General features: G+C 69.0%; 1 protein-coding gene across 1 annotated transcript in view; it reads right to left on the bottom strand.

Moving 5' to 3' along the window:
- Positions 1-4,498: 4,498 nt before the first annotated feature.
- Positions 4,499-14,329, bottom strand: part of COL5A3 (collagen type V alpha 3 chain) — a 37,519-nt gene continuing 27,688 nt past the window's right edge. The window contains 28 exon segments of the mRNA XM_054183449.1: positions 4,499-5,283; positions 5,390-5,626; positions 5,797-5,865; positions 6,065-6,177; positions 6,319-6,562; positions 6,750-6,803; positions 6,929-6,964; positions 7,187-7,240; positions 7,351-7,458; positions 7,563-7,616; positions 7,703-7,756; positions 7,910-8,017; positions 8,166-8,219; positions 8,327-8,380; positions 8,572-8,625; positions 8,904-8,957; positions 9,108-9,215; positions 9,397-9,450; positions 9,550-9,603; positions 9,711-9,764; positions 9,929-9,982; positions 10,173-10,280; positions 10,450-10,503; positions 10,636-10,689; positions 11,060-11,167; positions 11,286-11,393; positions 14,068-14,121; positions 14,204-14,293. Of these exon segments, the coding sequence (XP_054039424.1) occupies positions 5,137-5,283; positions 5,390-5,626; positions 5,797-5,865; positions 6,065-6,177; positions 6,319-6,562; positions 6,750-6,803; positions 6,929-6,964; positions 7,187-7,240; positions 7,351-7,458; positions 7,563-7,616; positions 7,703-7,756; positions 7,910-8,017; positions 8,166-8,219; positions 8,327-8,380; positions 8,572-8,625; positions 8,904-8,957; positions 9,108-9,215; positions 9,397-9,450; positions 9,550-9,603; positions 9,711-9,764; positions 9,929-9,982; positions 10,173-10,280; positions 10,450-10,503; positions 10,636-10,689; positions 11,060-11,167; positions 11,286-11,393; positions 14,068-14,121; positions 14,204-14,293 (2,394 nt within the window). The 3' untranslated portion in view covers positions 4,499-5,136.

The following is a 14,329-nucleotide window of genomic DNA, read 5'->3' as shown; positions in this document are numbered from 1 at the left end:
CCGCCGCGGGTTTCGGGGTGCTCCTGGGCTCTGCGCCGCAGACACCGCCTCGGCCACCACCCTGGAGGGGACAGGGCAGCACCCAGAGGGACAACTGTCGTGTGTCCCCCCCCCCTCAGTCCCTGGGGACAAGGTGCTGGTGGGTGGGGAAGGCCCCGGCAGGGACTGAAAGGTGGGGGCTCACCTCTGAGACACCCCCCCCACCACCACCACCCCCAAAGTGCCCAGGGATCCCCGAGGTGGGGATGTGGCCCCATGGGGGAGCCACACCGGGTGCAGCCGCCACCTCAGCCGTGGGTGTCCCCATGCTCTGACACCCCCCCCCCCGGCCCTGGCTGCCACATTAAGGACCTGGTTTTTTTTTTTTTTTGGGGGGGGGGGGGTGTTGTTGTACCCCACAGCCATGGGGCAGGGGCTTGCAACCCCCCCCCCTCCATCTCCCACCTGCCGCCAGCCCCACGTGCCATGGGGGACACCCGTGGGGCAAGCGGTGTCACCATCACATCGGGGCGCAGCGTCACCCGTGGGGCTTTGCAGAGCCAGGGCAGGGTGGGAGGATGGGGGAGACACACACACACACACCCCCCCCCCCGTGACCCCCAAACCCCCTCCCCACCCCTCGGTTGTTCCACTGCAGCATTCCCTCCCCTTCCCTCCCGCCCAGGAACCTGCCCGCAATCAGCTCGTTAACGCCGGCTCATTATGTGGGGCTGAGAACCAGGTGCAGATGTGGGGCCTCGGTGGGGGTCACTTTCCCACCCCCAAACCCCCCGGGGGGGTAGGGAGAGGGGGGGCGGGCAGAGCAACCATTTGGGGAGGGGGGGAAAGGGAGAGATCCGGATGAGGTGGGGAACAGCAGGGCACCCCCCCCTCCCCGGAGCTCCCCGAAGCCCGGCCGGGTCCCCACATCCCGTCCCTGCCCGTCACACGCACCCACCCCCCCCCCCCCCACTCCCCCCCCCGGATGGGTGGCACCCACAAAAAGAGGTGGGTTTGGGGGTCCCCCCAGCACCCCCATCGCCTGCAGCTTGGGGACGCGAGCGGGGCGGTGGCAGGGTCACGCTCTGGGGGAGGCCGGGGATATAATTCCTGCCTGGAATTGGCCCCGATTCAGCCCCGGCATCACCCCGGCACCCCACAACCCCCCCGCCCCCCTCCAGGGAAGCAGCTGTGGGGGAGACCCATCCAGGCTGGTGCAACCCCCCCCCCCCACCCCGGGCCTGGCAACCCCGGCTCATGAATATTCAACAGGCTGCACAATATTCAGCAGGGCTAATAACGAACCGCTTAATTACAAACACCACCAGGCCCCCGGCACGAGGCTGCGGCCGCTGACCCACGAGCGGTGACAAAACGGGCGCGTGGGGCTGCAGGGAGGGGACAGGGCCACCGCGGGAGCCCCCAAACCGGCCCCTGTCCCCACGGCGGGTCGTGGTGGCCGCTGTGGGTTGACCTCCCGTGGCCCCAAGAGGTGACACCCGGGGGTGGGCCGAGGCGGTTTGGGGGACAGAGGGGGAACGCCGGGGTACAAGGGGACACGGGGACACGGAGCTCCGTCCTCGCGGTCTCGCCCCGTGGGACCTTCCCGCCCCGCCACCTCCGGTGTCACGAGGATGGCGCTGGGACGGTGTCACCCCGGCGGCACCGGGCGCAGGGAGGCGGGTGCCGGAGCCGCGTTGGCCCTGGCGCCGCTGGGACACGGCGTGTGACGCCGCGACACCCGCCTTGGCGGGCGCCCGCGCAGCTGCCACCGCCGCGGCGGTGCCAGGCACAGCTGGAGCACAGCTGGCTCCCGGGCGGGGGGGGGGAGCTGGTCCCTCCCGGTGCTGCCGGGGTGGTGGCTCTCAGGGGACACGAGTCACCCACGTCACCCGGCTGTCACCCCGCCACGGGCGGCTCATCCCGGCGCAGAGCCGCCGCTCCCGCAAGCCCTGCACCCATGGGTGCCTGCTCCCCTCGGGGTGGCCCGGAGTCCCCCAGGGTGTCACCCAGGGTGGGGACAGCCGGCACCCCGTGTCCCCATCGGTGGCGCAACCCCGGTGAGGCGGGATGGAGCCAGGCCGTCGCCTTCCCTCGTCCTCGGTGGCCACGTGTGAAGGCGCTCCCGCCCCGCTCCCGCCAGTGCCATCTGTCACCCACGTGTCCCCAGCACCCCGCTGGCGCGGGCCGAGGTCCCCGGCAGCCCCCAGCTCAGTCTGGGCACCCTCCGGGGGTGTCCAGGGAGGGGACATGCCACCGCCCTGCGCCCAGGTGGCCGCGGGCATCCCCAGACCCCCGAGGCCAGGAAGGCGGTGGGACACGGGGAGGGCGGTGGGACACCGGGGGGGAAGCCCAGCACCCCCCCTGGGCTCGGGAAGGACCCAGCACCCACAAACACCTCTGTGTCGTGTGTCCCCCCCCCCCACCAAGACCCATCCCCGGGGTCCCCCGGGGGTCCCCATCCTGGGGACACACCCAGGGCGAGTCCCGGCATCTTCCCCCCGCCCCCCCCTCGCAAAAACCCGGTGCCAAAGGGGCATCCCCGGGGGAAGCTGAAGGCACCGCCCGGCCCCCCCCCCCGCCCCCGCCGCAAACCGAACACCCCCCCCCCCTCCCCCCAGCTCCGCGGCGCCCCCGCCCGCCCTTACCTGCATGGCGGGGGAACCGGCGGAGAGGAGGAGGAGGAGGCCGGGGAAGAAGCTCATCCTGCAGGCACGGACACACACGCCCCCCCCCCCGCCCCCCGCCACGGGGGGCCGCTACCGGAACCCCACCACCGGACCGGGGGCCGGTTTTTTCCCCCCTCCCCTCCCCTCCCCTCGTTGTTACCGGAGCCGCAATCGCTCAGCGCCGCCGCAGCCGCATCCCCCGGCCGGGCCCCGCCGCCGCCGCCGCCGCCGCCTTTGTCCGCGCCGCCCCCCCGCCCCCAACCCCCCCAACCTCCCCGCCCCGGCCGGGCCCCGTCGCGTTACCGAGAGCGGGACCCGCCGCCGGTTACAGCCGCGGCACCGGCCCGGTGCGGCGGAGCCGGGGAGGGGTGGGGGGGGCGGGCGGAGGCTGGAGGCGCCCGGTCGGACCGGGCCGGGGGTTGGGTGGAACCGAACCGGGATGGAGCCAGGCGAGAGGGAGGCGACCGAGCATCCCCCCCCACGTCGCCCCCGGTACCTGCAGCCCCGGCTGCGCGGTGGGATGCCCGGTCCCTTCACCGGGGCGGGGGGGGGGAGCACCGGGTCCCCTCTCCTGCCCCGGGGTCCCTGGGGATGGCAGGGGGGCAATTGGGGGGCAGCCCCGGGTCCCCTCTCCTGCCCCGGGGTCCCTGGGGATGGCGGGGGGGGGGCAATTGGGGGGCAGCCCCGGGTCCCCTCTCCTGCCCCGGGGTCCCTGGGGATGGCGGGGGGGCAATTGGGGGGCAGCCCCGGGTCCCCTCTCCTGCCCCGTGTCCCCTCTCTGGGTCCCTGGGGATGGAGGGTTGGGGGAGGCATGGGGGGGCAATTGGGGGGCAGTCCCGGGTCCCCTCTCCTGCCCCGGGGTCCCTTCTCTGGGGTCCCTGGGGATGGAGGGTTGAGGGGGGCAGGAATTGGGGGGCAGCCCCAGGTCCCCTCTCCTGTCCCGTGTCCCCTCTCTGGTGTCCCTGGGGACGGAAGGTTGGGGGCGAGAATTGGGGGGCCACCCCGGGTCCCGTCTCCCACCCCGTGTCCCCCTCTCTGGGTCCCTGGGGATGGAAGGTTTGGGGTGGGGGGCAGCCCCATGTCCCCTCTTCTGCCCCAGGTCCCCTCTCCCGGCTCCCTGAGGATGGATGTTTAGGGGTGGGGGGCAATTGGGGGGCAGGCCCAGGACCCCTCTCCTGCCCCAGAGTCCCTTCTCTGGGTCCCTGGCGATGGAGGGCTGGGGGGAAGAATTGGGGGGCAGCCCCATGTCTCCTTCCTGGGGTCCCCAGTGATGGAGGGTTGGGGGGAGGAATTGGGGGGTGGCTCTTGGTCCCCTCTCCTGCCCCAGGTCCCTTTGGATGGAGGTTTGGCGGGGGGGGGGGGGGGAGAATTGGGGGGCAGCCCCAGGTCCCCTCTCCGGGGTCCCCAGGGATGGAGGTTTGGGGGGCAGCCCCGGGTCCCCTCTCCGAGGTCCCTGGGGATGGAGATTTTGGTGGGGGCGGGGGTGACTGGGGGGCAGCCAGGGTGCCCAGTTTGTGCCGGGCTCAGGTCCAGCTGCCACCAGTGCCCCACGCCCAGGTCCCGACCCTGCCTTTGTGTCCGTCCCCCCCCTGTCCCCCCCAGCCTGTCCCACGGGGCCACGGCCATGGGTCCCCAGGGTGGGGGCAGCTCTCTGGGACCCGGGGGGGAGCAGGGGTCAAGCGGAATCCGGCCTCGCACGCCCTCGCGCAAGGTGGGACACGAGGCCGGCAGCCTCGGGGGGGGGGCCACCAGTCCCAGTTTGGGGTGCGCGGCCCCCCCCCCTGCCCCCCAGCCCCACAAAAGTCGCCCGTTGCCGTGGAAATCGGCAAAGATGGGGGGCGGGAGACGGCTTCGATACAGTCGGTTTATCGTACAGTAACGGCAGCGGGGCCCAGCGTCCCCACGTCCCCTCTGCCGCCGAGGGACACCCCCCCAGCGGGGACGATCTCCCCCCCAAAGGGGCAGGGGGGCTTCCGCCGCCACCCGCCACCCGCCAGCATTAAGGGGGGGCGACGGAGGAGGTTTAACACCCCCCCCCCCCCCCCCCACCGAGTCCCCATGGGTCGTGGCACGGGGACACCGGCTCGGTGGTGGCCGGGGAGGGGGCTGGATCCGGTCCCCGCGGGCAGCGGGATGGGGCTGGGGGTGTCACCGTGCCGAGGGCACGTCCAGTGCTTCACTAAGGGGGCTCTCGGGGAGCGTTGTAGCACCACGGGGGGGGCGGGGGGGGGGGGCGGGGGCAGCTCGAACCCCCTCCCTACAGTCTGGGACACCTTGTCCCAGCTTCCCCCCCCACCCCAACCCCCACCCCAGGGAGCCGAAGTATAAATAAGGGGGGGCCGTGGGGGGAGGAGGCGATGGCACCGCGGTGGCTCCGAGTCCTGAGAATGCCAGAGCGAGCCCTGGGTCACTGTCCCTGGCGCCAGGGGCGGGGGGCGGCGGAGGGAGAGGAGACCCCCCCCTGCCCCCAAGCTGTCCGGGGCCGCGCTCAGCCCGTGAAGCAGACGGGTCCCAGCTCGAAGCCGAATTTCTGGTTGGTGTCCCCAAAATCAAGGACAGCCACATCCGTCAGGGGCAGCCGCTCGAGGCGGGACGAGGTCACCTCCAGCACCGTCCGCTCCTGGCCACGGCGTCCCTGCGGGAAGGCGGCAAGCGTGGCCTAGGGGGTGGCCAGTGACACGGCGCGGGGGGCGAGCGCTGGGGACGGAACCGCGGGGTCCTCGCGGTTTGGGGACACTCACCTGGCAGCCGTCGCGGAGGGCACGGACCGGGGTGGCCGGGTGGTTGTGTCCCAGCTCCTCCTCGTTGGCCCCGCGGAAGCGCAGGGCGCGGGCGAAGGTGCCGGCGCCGGCATCGTACCAGGCGACGGCGTTTTGGCAATGGAGGGTGAAATTCTGGCGGGCGCTGGCGCTCAGGAGACGCAGGAAGGTGAGTTGGGTGACGGGCACGGCGTTCCCGTCCGCATCCACGTAGGAAAACTGCGGGGGGGGGGGGGGGGTGGACGACACACGGGACAAAAGGACAGGGGCTGAGACACAAACACCCGCCTTCCCGGCGACGGGGGTGACGCCACGCAGGGGGTCCGCCTTCCCACCCCCCCACCCACCCCAGGGGCACCCGGAGCACCCGGAGCACGAGGAGCTCCTACCTTCTTGCCCCTTTTGAAGGTGCTGTACCACGTCCCCGGCTTCTCCCTGTTCCAGGCGGCCAGTCGCACCTGGGGGTGACAGAGACGGTGGCGGGGGTGAAGCTCCTCCAACCCTTGGCTCCACAAGAGCCACGGGGAAAAGCCAGCCCCAAACAACTACCACCCCCCCCCCCGCCACGGTGCTCCTCCCAGTTTCCCAGCGCTGGGAGGACTGGGTGAGGGATGTTTTCGGCCACCCGGATCCTCTCTGCCCCCGACTGGAACTCACGGCCTCAAATTTCTTCTCGGGGAAAAGACAGGTCTCACCGCCGGCTGTGAAGTTACAGAAAACCCGAAAGGCGTCACGGGAGCAGCCCTGGTTGGGATCAATCCAGTATTCACCTGGGAAGGAGAGCGGGAAGGCCGGACAGTGGGATAGATGGGCCAGGGTGTGATGTAAAGTCCGTTCCCCCCCGGCTTCCTCCCTTCGGAGGGGGGTTTTGGTGTCCCCTCGGCTCCCACCCCCCCACCCCAAAACCTCACCGTCCCGCAGGTGCGGGTGGCAGAGCTGCAGCTCCCTGCAGACCCGCGCGGGGCTCTCGGGGGTGCCCAGGGGCCGTCTCAGCTGCTCCACCTCGGTGCGCAGGGAGCTGAGCGACGCGTACACCTCCTCCAGCCCCTCGTAAGCCGGGGGGGGGCCCTGCTCCCCCAGAGCCCCTTCGGTTGCCCGGCGGTGCCTCCTGCTCCGGCTGGAGGGCAACGGCTCGAGCAGCTCAGCCGGGCGGCCCTGGGACGGAGAGGGATGAAGGGGTGACGGCAGCAGATGCGGGGGGGACAGCAGATGCGGGGGGGACAGCAGATGGGGGGGGGGGGACAGCAGATGTGGGGGTCAGGCGGCAGGATGAGGGGGGTCCGGGGCCACCCGGGAGGGGACAGACACGACGTGGTGTCTGCCCAGAGCGGCCCTTACTCACCGGTGGTCCTGGGGGACCGGGGGGACCCGTGTCACCTCGAGGACCCAGAGCACCCTGCAAAAGAAGAGGACTCAGCGCCGTGGGGCAGATGGGCCCCGCGTTCTCCCCCCAGGAACACATTAGGAGCTGCCCCCCCCACCCCGCTCCCCCCCGGGTCCCCAGCCCTCCCCGGCGCTCACCGGTGAGCCTTTGGAGCCCTTCTGGCCCAAGGGTCCCTGTGGGGAAGAGAAGAGAGGAGAGGGGCACTGGCCGGGCACGCGATGATCCCATGGCAGCTGCCCCCAAGCCCCCCCGCCCCCCCCAACCCCGGGACTCTGGCTCCCCCCGCCCCTGTCCCTCACCCTCCTGGGGACGAAGCCCCCCCAGGGGTCTGCGGGGGGAATTAAGGGCAGGCAGGAGCCCCTCGGTGAACCCACGCAGCGCAGGCAGATACTCACCGAGAGCCCGGGGGGGCCGGGGGGCCCAGTGGGGCCGGTGGGTCCAGCCAGACCCTGTGGGTAGAGAGAGCATCGACCCCGTGCTCGAGGGGGTCCCCCCTGTACCTTGTCTCCCCCCGACGTTCCCCCAACCCCTCAGCTCAGGGGAGACCCCGAATACTCACAGGGTCTCCTTTGGGTCCCGGGGGGCCCTGGATGCCCGGGAGCCCCTGGTCTCCTTTCTCGCCCATCTCTCCTGGGGGTCCAATGAGCCCAATCAATCCAGCGTGGCCCTGGGGACGAAGGGCAGCGTCAGGCAGCCCCTTCCCCACCACGAGGGTGGTTTGGGGACAAGGCGAGGGACCCCAGCTCCCGTGCGACCGTCACCTCGTCTCACCTTATCTCCCTTGTGGCCGGGGTCTCCCTTGAGGCCAGGCAAACCCACGGGACCCTGCAAGAGGCCACCGGGGTGTCACGCACCCCGAACCGTGCCCAGCTCGGATCATGGGTGCCCAGGACTCGTTCCCCCTGACTTACCAGGGGACCGGGTGGTCCCGCTTGTCCCGGAGCCCCCAGCAAGCCTTGTTCCCCCTGGAAGAGACTCAGTGTGGGAGAGGAACCCCCCCCCAAGCTGTGACACCCCCCCCGACAGGCCGCAGCCATCGTGCCTGAGGGGACATCCCCCAGCTGCAGCTGGCCAGGGCTTTGGAGCCCCACAAGTCCTCCCCGTAGCCCCCGACTCACGGCAGGGCCGGGGATCCCGCGCAGTCCTTCGGAGCCCGGCCGTCCCGGTGGCCCCTGTGCCCCCACGGGGCCCGTTTTCCCGGGTGGCCCCTCGGTGCCGGGCTGTCCCTGGGGACAGGAGGACAGAGAGAGCTGAGGCTGGCACCCCTGGGGACCCAGCACCACCTGGGGGGGGTCTGATCCTGCCCCAGGATGGTGGAGGCTCCTGGAGGGGGGTGGGTTTGGGGAGCACTGGGGGGTACCCGCCACCACTCACCTTGGCACCCTTCTCGCCCTGACGGCCCTCGCGCCCCATTGGTCCCGCGGGCCCCTGGATGAGGGGACAGAGACACCGGGAGCGGTGTGGTGACCCGCTCGCAGTCCCGCTTCACCCCACGTTGTCCCTCCCCGTCTCATCCTCACCCTTCCCTTACTCACCCTCCGTCCGGGGGGACCCGGGGGACCCGGCTCCCCCGATGCGCCTGGCGGACCCTGAAACGAAGCCAGTGGGAATTTGGGCTGAGGGGAGAGTCCCAGAGCCGGGACCGGGGGCAGCACGGAGGGGAAGGGACGCGGAAGAGTCCCAGGAAGCGGCACGGCTCAGCCCCCCAGCCCAGGAGGGTCCCACTGGGAATGCCACCCCCCTTTTTTGCAGCCGTGACGCCCCCAGCTGCCCCACTCACCGGCAGACCGGGGTCCCCGCTGTCACCCTTCTCTCCAGCAGCTCCGTCCAGACCCTGTGACACAGGGGAGGATGAGCGCTCACCTAAATGAACCCCCCACATCCCACCCCCCCCGGCTGTCGGGACACCGGGAAGCACCGACAAGACAAAGCAGGGAGAGAATCCGGGTGTCCTGGCACCTCCCAACCCCATCACCGCCGCGGGGTGACGGCAGCGGGTGACACCGGAGCGCTGCAGGGGACGTGGGGGCTGGCTCCAGCCCTGGGGAAGCCCCAGGAGTGGGGCTGATTCTGCTCCACGGCTTCTCTAAGGGGTGAGCGGGGGCTACTCACCGGCACGCCAGGGTCTCCGGGGGGGCCGGGATCACCGGGAAAGCCGATGGGACCCTGCAGAGAGAAGGGGAGACGAGCGGGGGACTGGGAGGGAGCCCCAGACCTTCTGCGTGCTGGGAAAGCAGAGGCAGGAACAGGGATATCGGGGTGGGGGGGGGACAGGGGGGCTCAGGGCAGTACCCCCCACCTCTCTGTGCCACTTACCAGGTTGCCTTTGGCTCCATCTTCTCCGGGTGGGCCCTTCTTGCCAGGGGGTCCAGCTGCTCCCGACTGCCCCGCGTCTCCCTTCTCCCCCACATCTCCTTTCACCCCCTGCGGAGGGACGGGGGGTGCGTGGGGGGGGGGGGGGGTCACGTTAGAGCCGGGAAGGGGCGGTAAAACGTTCCCCAGGAGCTCTGCCTGGTGCTTCCCGTGGCCAGCGAGAGCAGGATCCGGCCCCCACTTTCCTTCTCTTGCCCCTAAAAGACACCCCGGCGCCCTCTGCGATACTTACGGGGGGGCCGGGTTCCCCGGGGGGTCCGGGATCTCCCGCTTCGCCCGGTTCCCCCTGGATGAGAGAAAAACAACGGGGCAGACGCTGCCGGGTGCTGGGTGCCCGGCCTGAGACCCACATCGTCGTCCCCCCACCCCAAAACGCGGGGCTTACCTTTTCTCCCACGGCACCCGGCTGTCCCACGCCACCCGGCATTCCCTGGGGGCCCTAAAGGCAAGAGGATGGGGCGGGGGGGACACGACCCACATTGGGGGCAGCCCCTGCACCCAGAAGCCCTCGCCGAGCCCCCCCCCCCACAACAGGCTCGTACTCACCTCGGCACCGCTGGGTCCCTGCGGCCCACGGGGTCCTGGCGCGCCGGGGGGACCCTGTGGGGGGCACAGAGCGGGGGGGTCAGGCTGCAGAGGGGGGGTCAGGCTGCAGAGGGGGGCTGAGCCGTGAGGATGCCGGGGGACTGGGAGAGGTGGGAAGGGGGAGCCGGGGCAGAAGGAGGTGGAGGGGGAGCGGTGGGTGCGCGGAGGGGTTTCCTTACCATGGGGCCGACGTCTCCGTTCTCGCCCTTCTCGCCCGGTGGGCCCGGCATGCCCTGAGGGGAAGCACAGGTTGGCGTGGGGGGGGGCAAGGGAGGGGGCTGGAAGCCCCCTGGGGCAAAGCAGAGGGTGCCTTGGCCCCGGGTGGGCTGTGCAGAGCCCAAGCCACACGTCCCTTGTCCCCCGCCCTGTCCCTTGTCCCCCCCTGTCCCATCAGACCCAAGCCCACCCCTCTCCGCTCCTTACCTGCAGGCCGGGGGGGCCGCTGAGGCCAAGGTGACCCCGCGATCCCTCATCTCCTTTCTGCCCAAACATCCCCTGCTGCCCGCGGCGCCCCGGCTCCCCGTCCGCTCCCTGGCGAGGGAAAGGTTGGGCTCAGCGCCGCCTGCCCCACAGAGCCCCCAATGTGTGGGGTGGGAGGGCAGGGAAGGGAGGCGAAAGGAGAAGGTGGGGGTCAGTCGAGGGAATAAACCGGGGTTGGCAGGGCCGGGGGGGTGGGGGAAGGTGCTCGGCACCTACTCACCGCGGGGCCGGGGTGCCCGATGGGTCCCTGGATTCCTGTCGGTCCCGGGGGACCCTGGGGGACAGGAGCACCCACGAAGGGTGAGGGTAGGTCCCAAATGGTCTCCCACCTCGCCGCTCCCATCTCCCACCCTTCGGAAAACCCTCCCCCCGGGGCAGAGTCAACCCCCCCATCCCCGGCACTCACCGCCTCGCCCTTGTCGCCTTTGCTGCCCTTCTGTCCGGGAAGCCCCATCTCGCCCTGTGGCAAAGGGAAGAGGGTGAGAAGCCGGCGGCCGGCGAGGAGGGAACGCCGGCGGCCAGGGAAAGCTGCCACGGCTGGGAAGCCCCGGCCAAGGAAATCCCAGCACCGGGAAAACCTGCCACCACTTGGGAAGCAGTGCCAAGGAAACCTGTCAGGACCGAGAGCCCGCTGCCGCCCGGGGAATCCCCGCTCCCAGGAAGCCATAGGGGAAACGTGCCCCATTCCGGAGGTCCCTCAGCCCCGGGATGTGCCCTCTACGAGGGGACTTGTCCCCAACGTCCATCCCGGGGAACATTCCCTGTGCTGTCGGTGGTGAAATGACAAGGAGCCATTGCTGAAGCTCCTGACTTGTGTCCCCTTGACTTACCTTGTCCCCATCTTCTCCGGCGGGGCCGGGGGGTCCGCCTGGGCCCGGCAGCCCCACGGGGCCCTGGATCCCGTCATGCCCAGCCGGACCCATGGGACCTCGCTCACCCTGCGGGCAGGGAGGCGAAGGGCTGAGAGCAGGGTTGGCCGGGACCCACGGGAGACACGGCTTGTCCCAGCGCTGCCCCACACCTCCCGCCTCACCCCACACAACCTCTCGCACCTACCGGGGAGCCCTTCTCGCCGACGGGACCGGGGGGACCCTGTGCACCCCCCCGGCCCGGTAATCCAATGCCTCCAGCAGCTCCCGTGGGACCTCGCTCTCCGGGGGAACCCTGGGGAGAAAAGAGAGAGGTGGGGTGGAGGGAAGAAGGCCCCAGCAGTCTTCCTCCTCTCCAAAGAAACCTTTTCTCTTCATCAACATCAAAGATTTCGAGCAGGTGGCAGGAGTATATGCATTACCAGGGGACACCCCAAAACTCCAGAGAACCCCTCAAATGTCACAGAAACATGGAATCACGGAATGGTAGGGTTGGAAGGGCCCTCTGGAGATCATCTCCTCCAACCCCCTCCAGAGCAGGGTCACCCAGAGCAGGCGGCACAGGAACGCGTCCGGGCGGGTTTGGGATGGCTCCACAGACGGAGACTCCCCCACCTCTCTGGGCAGCCTGTGCCAGGGCTCTGCCACCCGCAGAGTCAAGAAGTTCCTCCTCGTGTTTAGGTGGAACTTCCCATGCTCACGTTTGTGCCCGTTACCCCTTGTCCTGTCCCCGGGCACCACTGAGAAGAGCCTGGCCCCATCCTCCTCACACCCACCCTTTAAGATCCCCCCTCAGCCGTCTTTTTTCCAGACAAAAAGCCCCAAATCCCTCGGCCTTTCTTCATCGGAGAGACGTTCCCGTCCCCTCAGCATCTCGGTAGCCCTTTGCTGTCCCCTCTCCAGCAGTTCCCTGTCCCTCTTGACCCGGGGAGCCCAGAACTGGACCCACAACTCCAGCTGCGGCCTCCCCAGGGCAGAGCAGAGGGGGAGGATGACCTCCCTCCACCTGCCGGCCACGCTCTTCTTCATGCCCCCCAGGATGCCACTGGCCTTCTTGGCCACCAGGGCCCATCGCTGCCTCATGGCCGTCCCGTCGGCCCCCAGCACTCCCAGGTCTCTCCCCACCGAGCTGCTCTCCAGCAGGTCACCCCCAACCTGTCCTGCTGCGGGGGGTTATTCCTCCCCGGGTGCAGCACCCTGCGCTTGCCCCTCTTGAATTCCATAAGGTTCCTCTTTGCCCAACTCTCCAGCCTGGCCAGGTCTCTCTGGATGGCGGCACGGCATTCCGGGGTGTCGGCCACCCCCCCAGCTTTGTGTCACCTCTAAACCTGCCGAGGGGACGCTCTGTCCCTTCATCCAGGCCATTGATGACGACATTGAAGAGGACTGGGCCCAGCACTGACCCCTGGGGAACACCACTCGCACCGACCCCCAACTCGACTCTGTGCCCCTAATCCCCACCCTCTGAGGGCCTTTCAACCGGTTTTCCCTCCCCCCCGCTGTCCGTTCATCCACCCCACACTTCCTAATCAGAGAATCACAGAATCCTTCAGGTGGGAAAAGACCCTCGGGACCATCGGGTCCAACCCATCAGCCCCACTCTACAGAGCTCCCCCCCACACCACATCCCCCCCACACCTAAACCACTCTCAAACACCTCCAGGGACGGCGACTCCACCACCTCCCCGGGCAGCCTAGTCCGGCGTCCGACCGCTCCTTCTGGGAAGAATTTTTTCCTCGTGCCCAGCCTAAACCTCCCCGGCTGCAGCTTGAAGCCGTTCCCTCTTGTTCTAGCGCCAATCACCCGTGAGAAGAGACCAGCCCCAACCGCTCTGCAGCGTCCTCCCAAGTGGTTGTGGAGAGCGATGAGGTCTCCCCTCAGCCTCCTCTTCCTCGGACTAAACACTCCCAGCTCCCTCAATCGCTCCTCACCACGTTTATTCTCCAGGCCCTTCACCCCCTTCGTTGCCCCCCTCTGCCCTCGCTCCGGCGCCTCGAGATCTCTCTGGTATCGGGGTGCCCAGAACTGGACACGATCCTCCAGGGGTGGCCTCCCCAGTGCTGAGCACGGGGGGACGATCACCTCCCTCCTCCTGCTGGTCACGCTAGTTCTGATACGAGCCAGGATGCCGTTGGCTTTCTTGGCCACCTGGGCACGCTGCTGGCTCGTGTTCGGCCGCTCGTCAATGGGAACCCCCAGGTCCTTTTCCGCCGGGCAGCTCTCCAGCCGCACTGCCCCAAGCTTCCCTAAAGCTTCCCTAGGAGGATGCCGGGGGAGAGCGTGTCCAACGCCTCGCTGAAGTCAAGGCAGACAACACCCACCGCCCTCCCCTCATCTCTCCATCCGGCCATGCCACCAGAGAAAGGCTCTCAGATTAGTCAGACATGATTTCCCCTTGGTGAATCCATGCTGGGTACTTCCGATAGCTTTCTTTTCCTCCACCTGCCTTGAGACGACGCCTGTTCCATCACCTTTCCAGGGACGGCGGTGAGGCTGACTGGCCTGTAGTTCCCCAGATCCTCCTTCTTGCCCTTTTGGAAGACTGGAGGGACGTTGGCTTTCCTCCAGCCCTCCGGCACCTCGCCTGTTCTCCAGCACCTTTCAAAGATGATGGAGAGCGACCCGCCAATGACTTCCGCCAGCTCCCTCAGCCCTCTCGGGTGCATCCCATCGGGTCCCATGGACTTGTGGATGTCTAATTGACCTAATTGATCTCTCACTTGATCCTCCTCAACCAAGGGGACGTCTTGCTCTTTCCCTGTTACTTTCTCCAAAGTCTGGGACTCCTGAGGGCTGGGCCGAGCAGTAAAGACCGAAGCAAAGGCGGCATTCCGTAACTCCGCCTTCTCCGCATCCTCCGTCCCCATGGCTCCTGCCTCATTCAACAGCGGGCCCACAACTTCTCTAGTTTTCCTTTTGCCTCCGATATACTTGAAGAAGCCATCCAGTCACCACGTTTTGTACTCACCGTGGGTCCAGGGGGACCGGGGGGACCTTCCCCACCTTTCAAGCCGGGTGGACCCTGTAGGAGGGCAGGGAAGACGGTGAGAAGGGACCCTCCTCTCCTCTCCCAGGACCGTAACGGGCTGTGTCCAAGCACTGACCGTCTCTCCGGGTGCTCCCCGTGTGCCGGGAAAACCGTGGATGCCTGGGGGGCCGCTCTTACCGGGGATGCCAGCGGGGCCAGGGTCACCCTGCAAGGCGGAGAGGAGTACCAGAGAGCTTTGCTC

Source organism: Rissa tridactyla, chromosome 25 (genome assembly GCF_028500815.1).
Source record: "Rissa tridactyla isolate bRisTri1 chromosome 25, bRisTri1.patW.cur.20221130, whole genome shotgun sequence".
In the NCBI taxonomy this organism is placed as follows: domain Eukaryota; kingdom Metazoa; phylum Chordata; class Aves; order Charadriiformes; family Laridae; genus Rissa; species Rissa tridactyla.
This window is presented reverse-complemented; position numbering and strand designations above follow the sequence as displayed.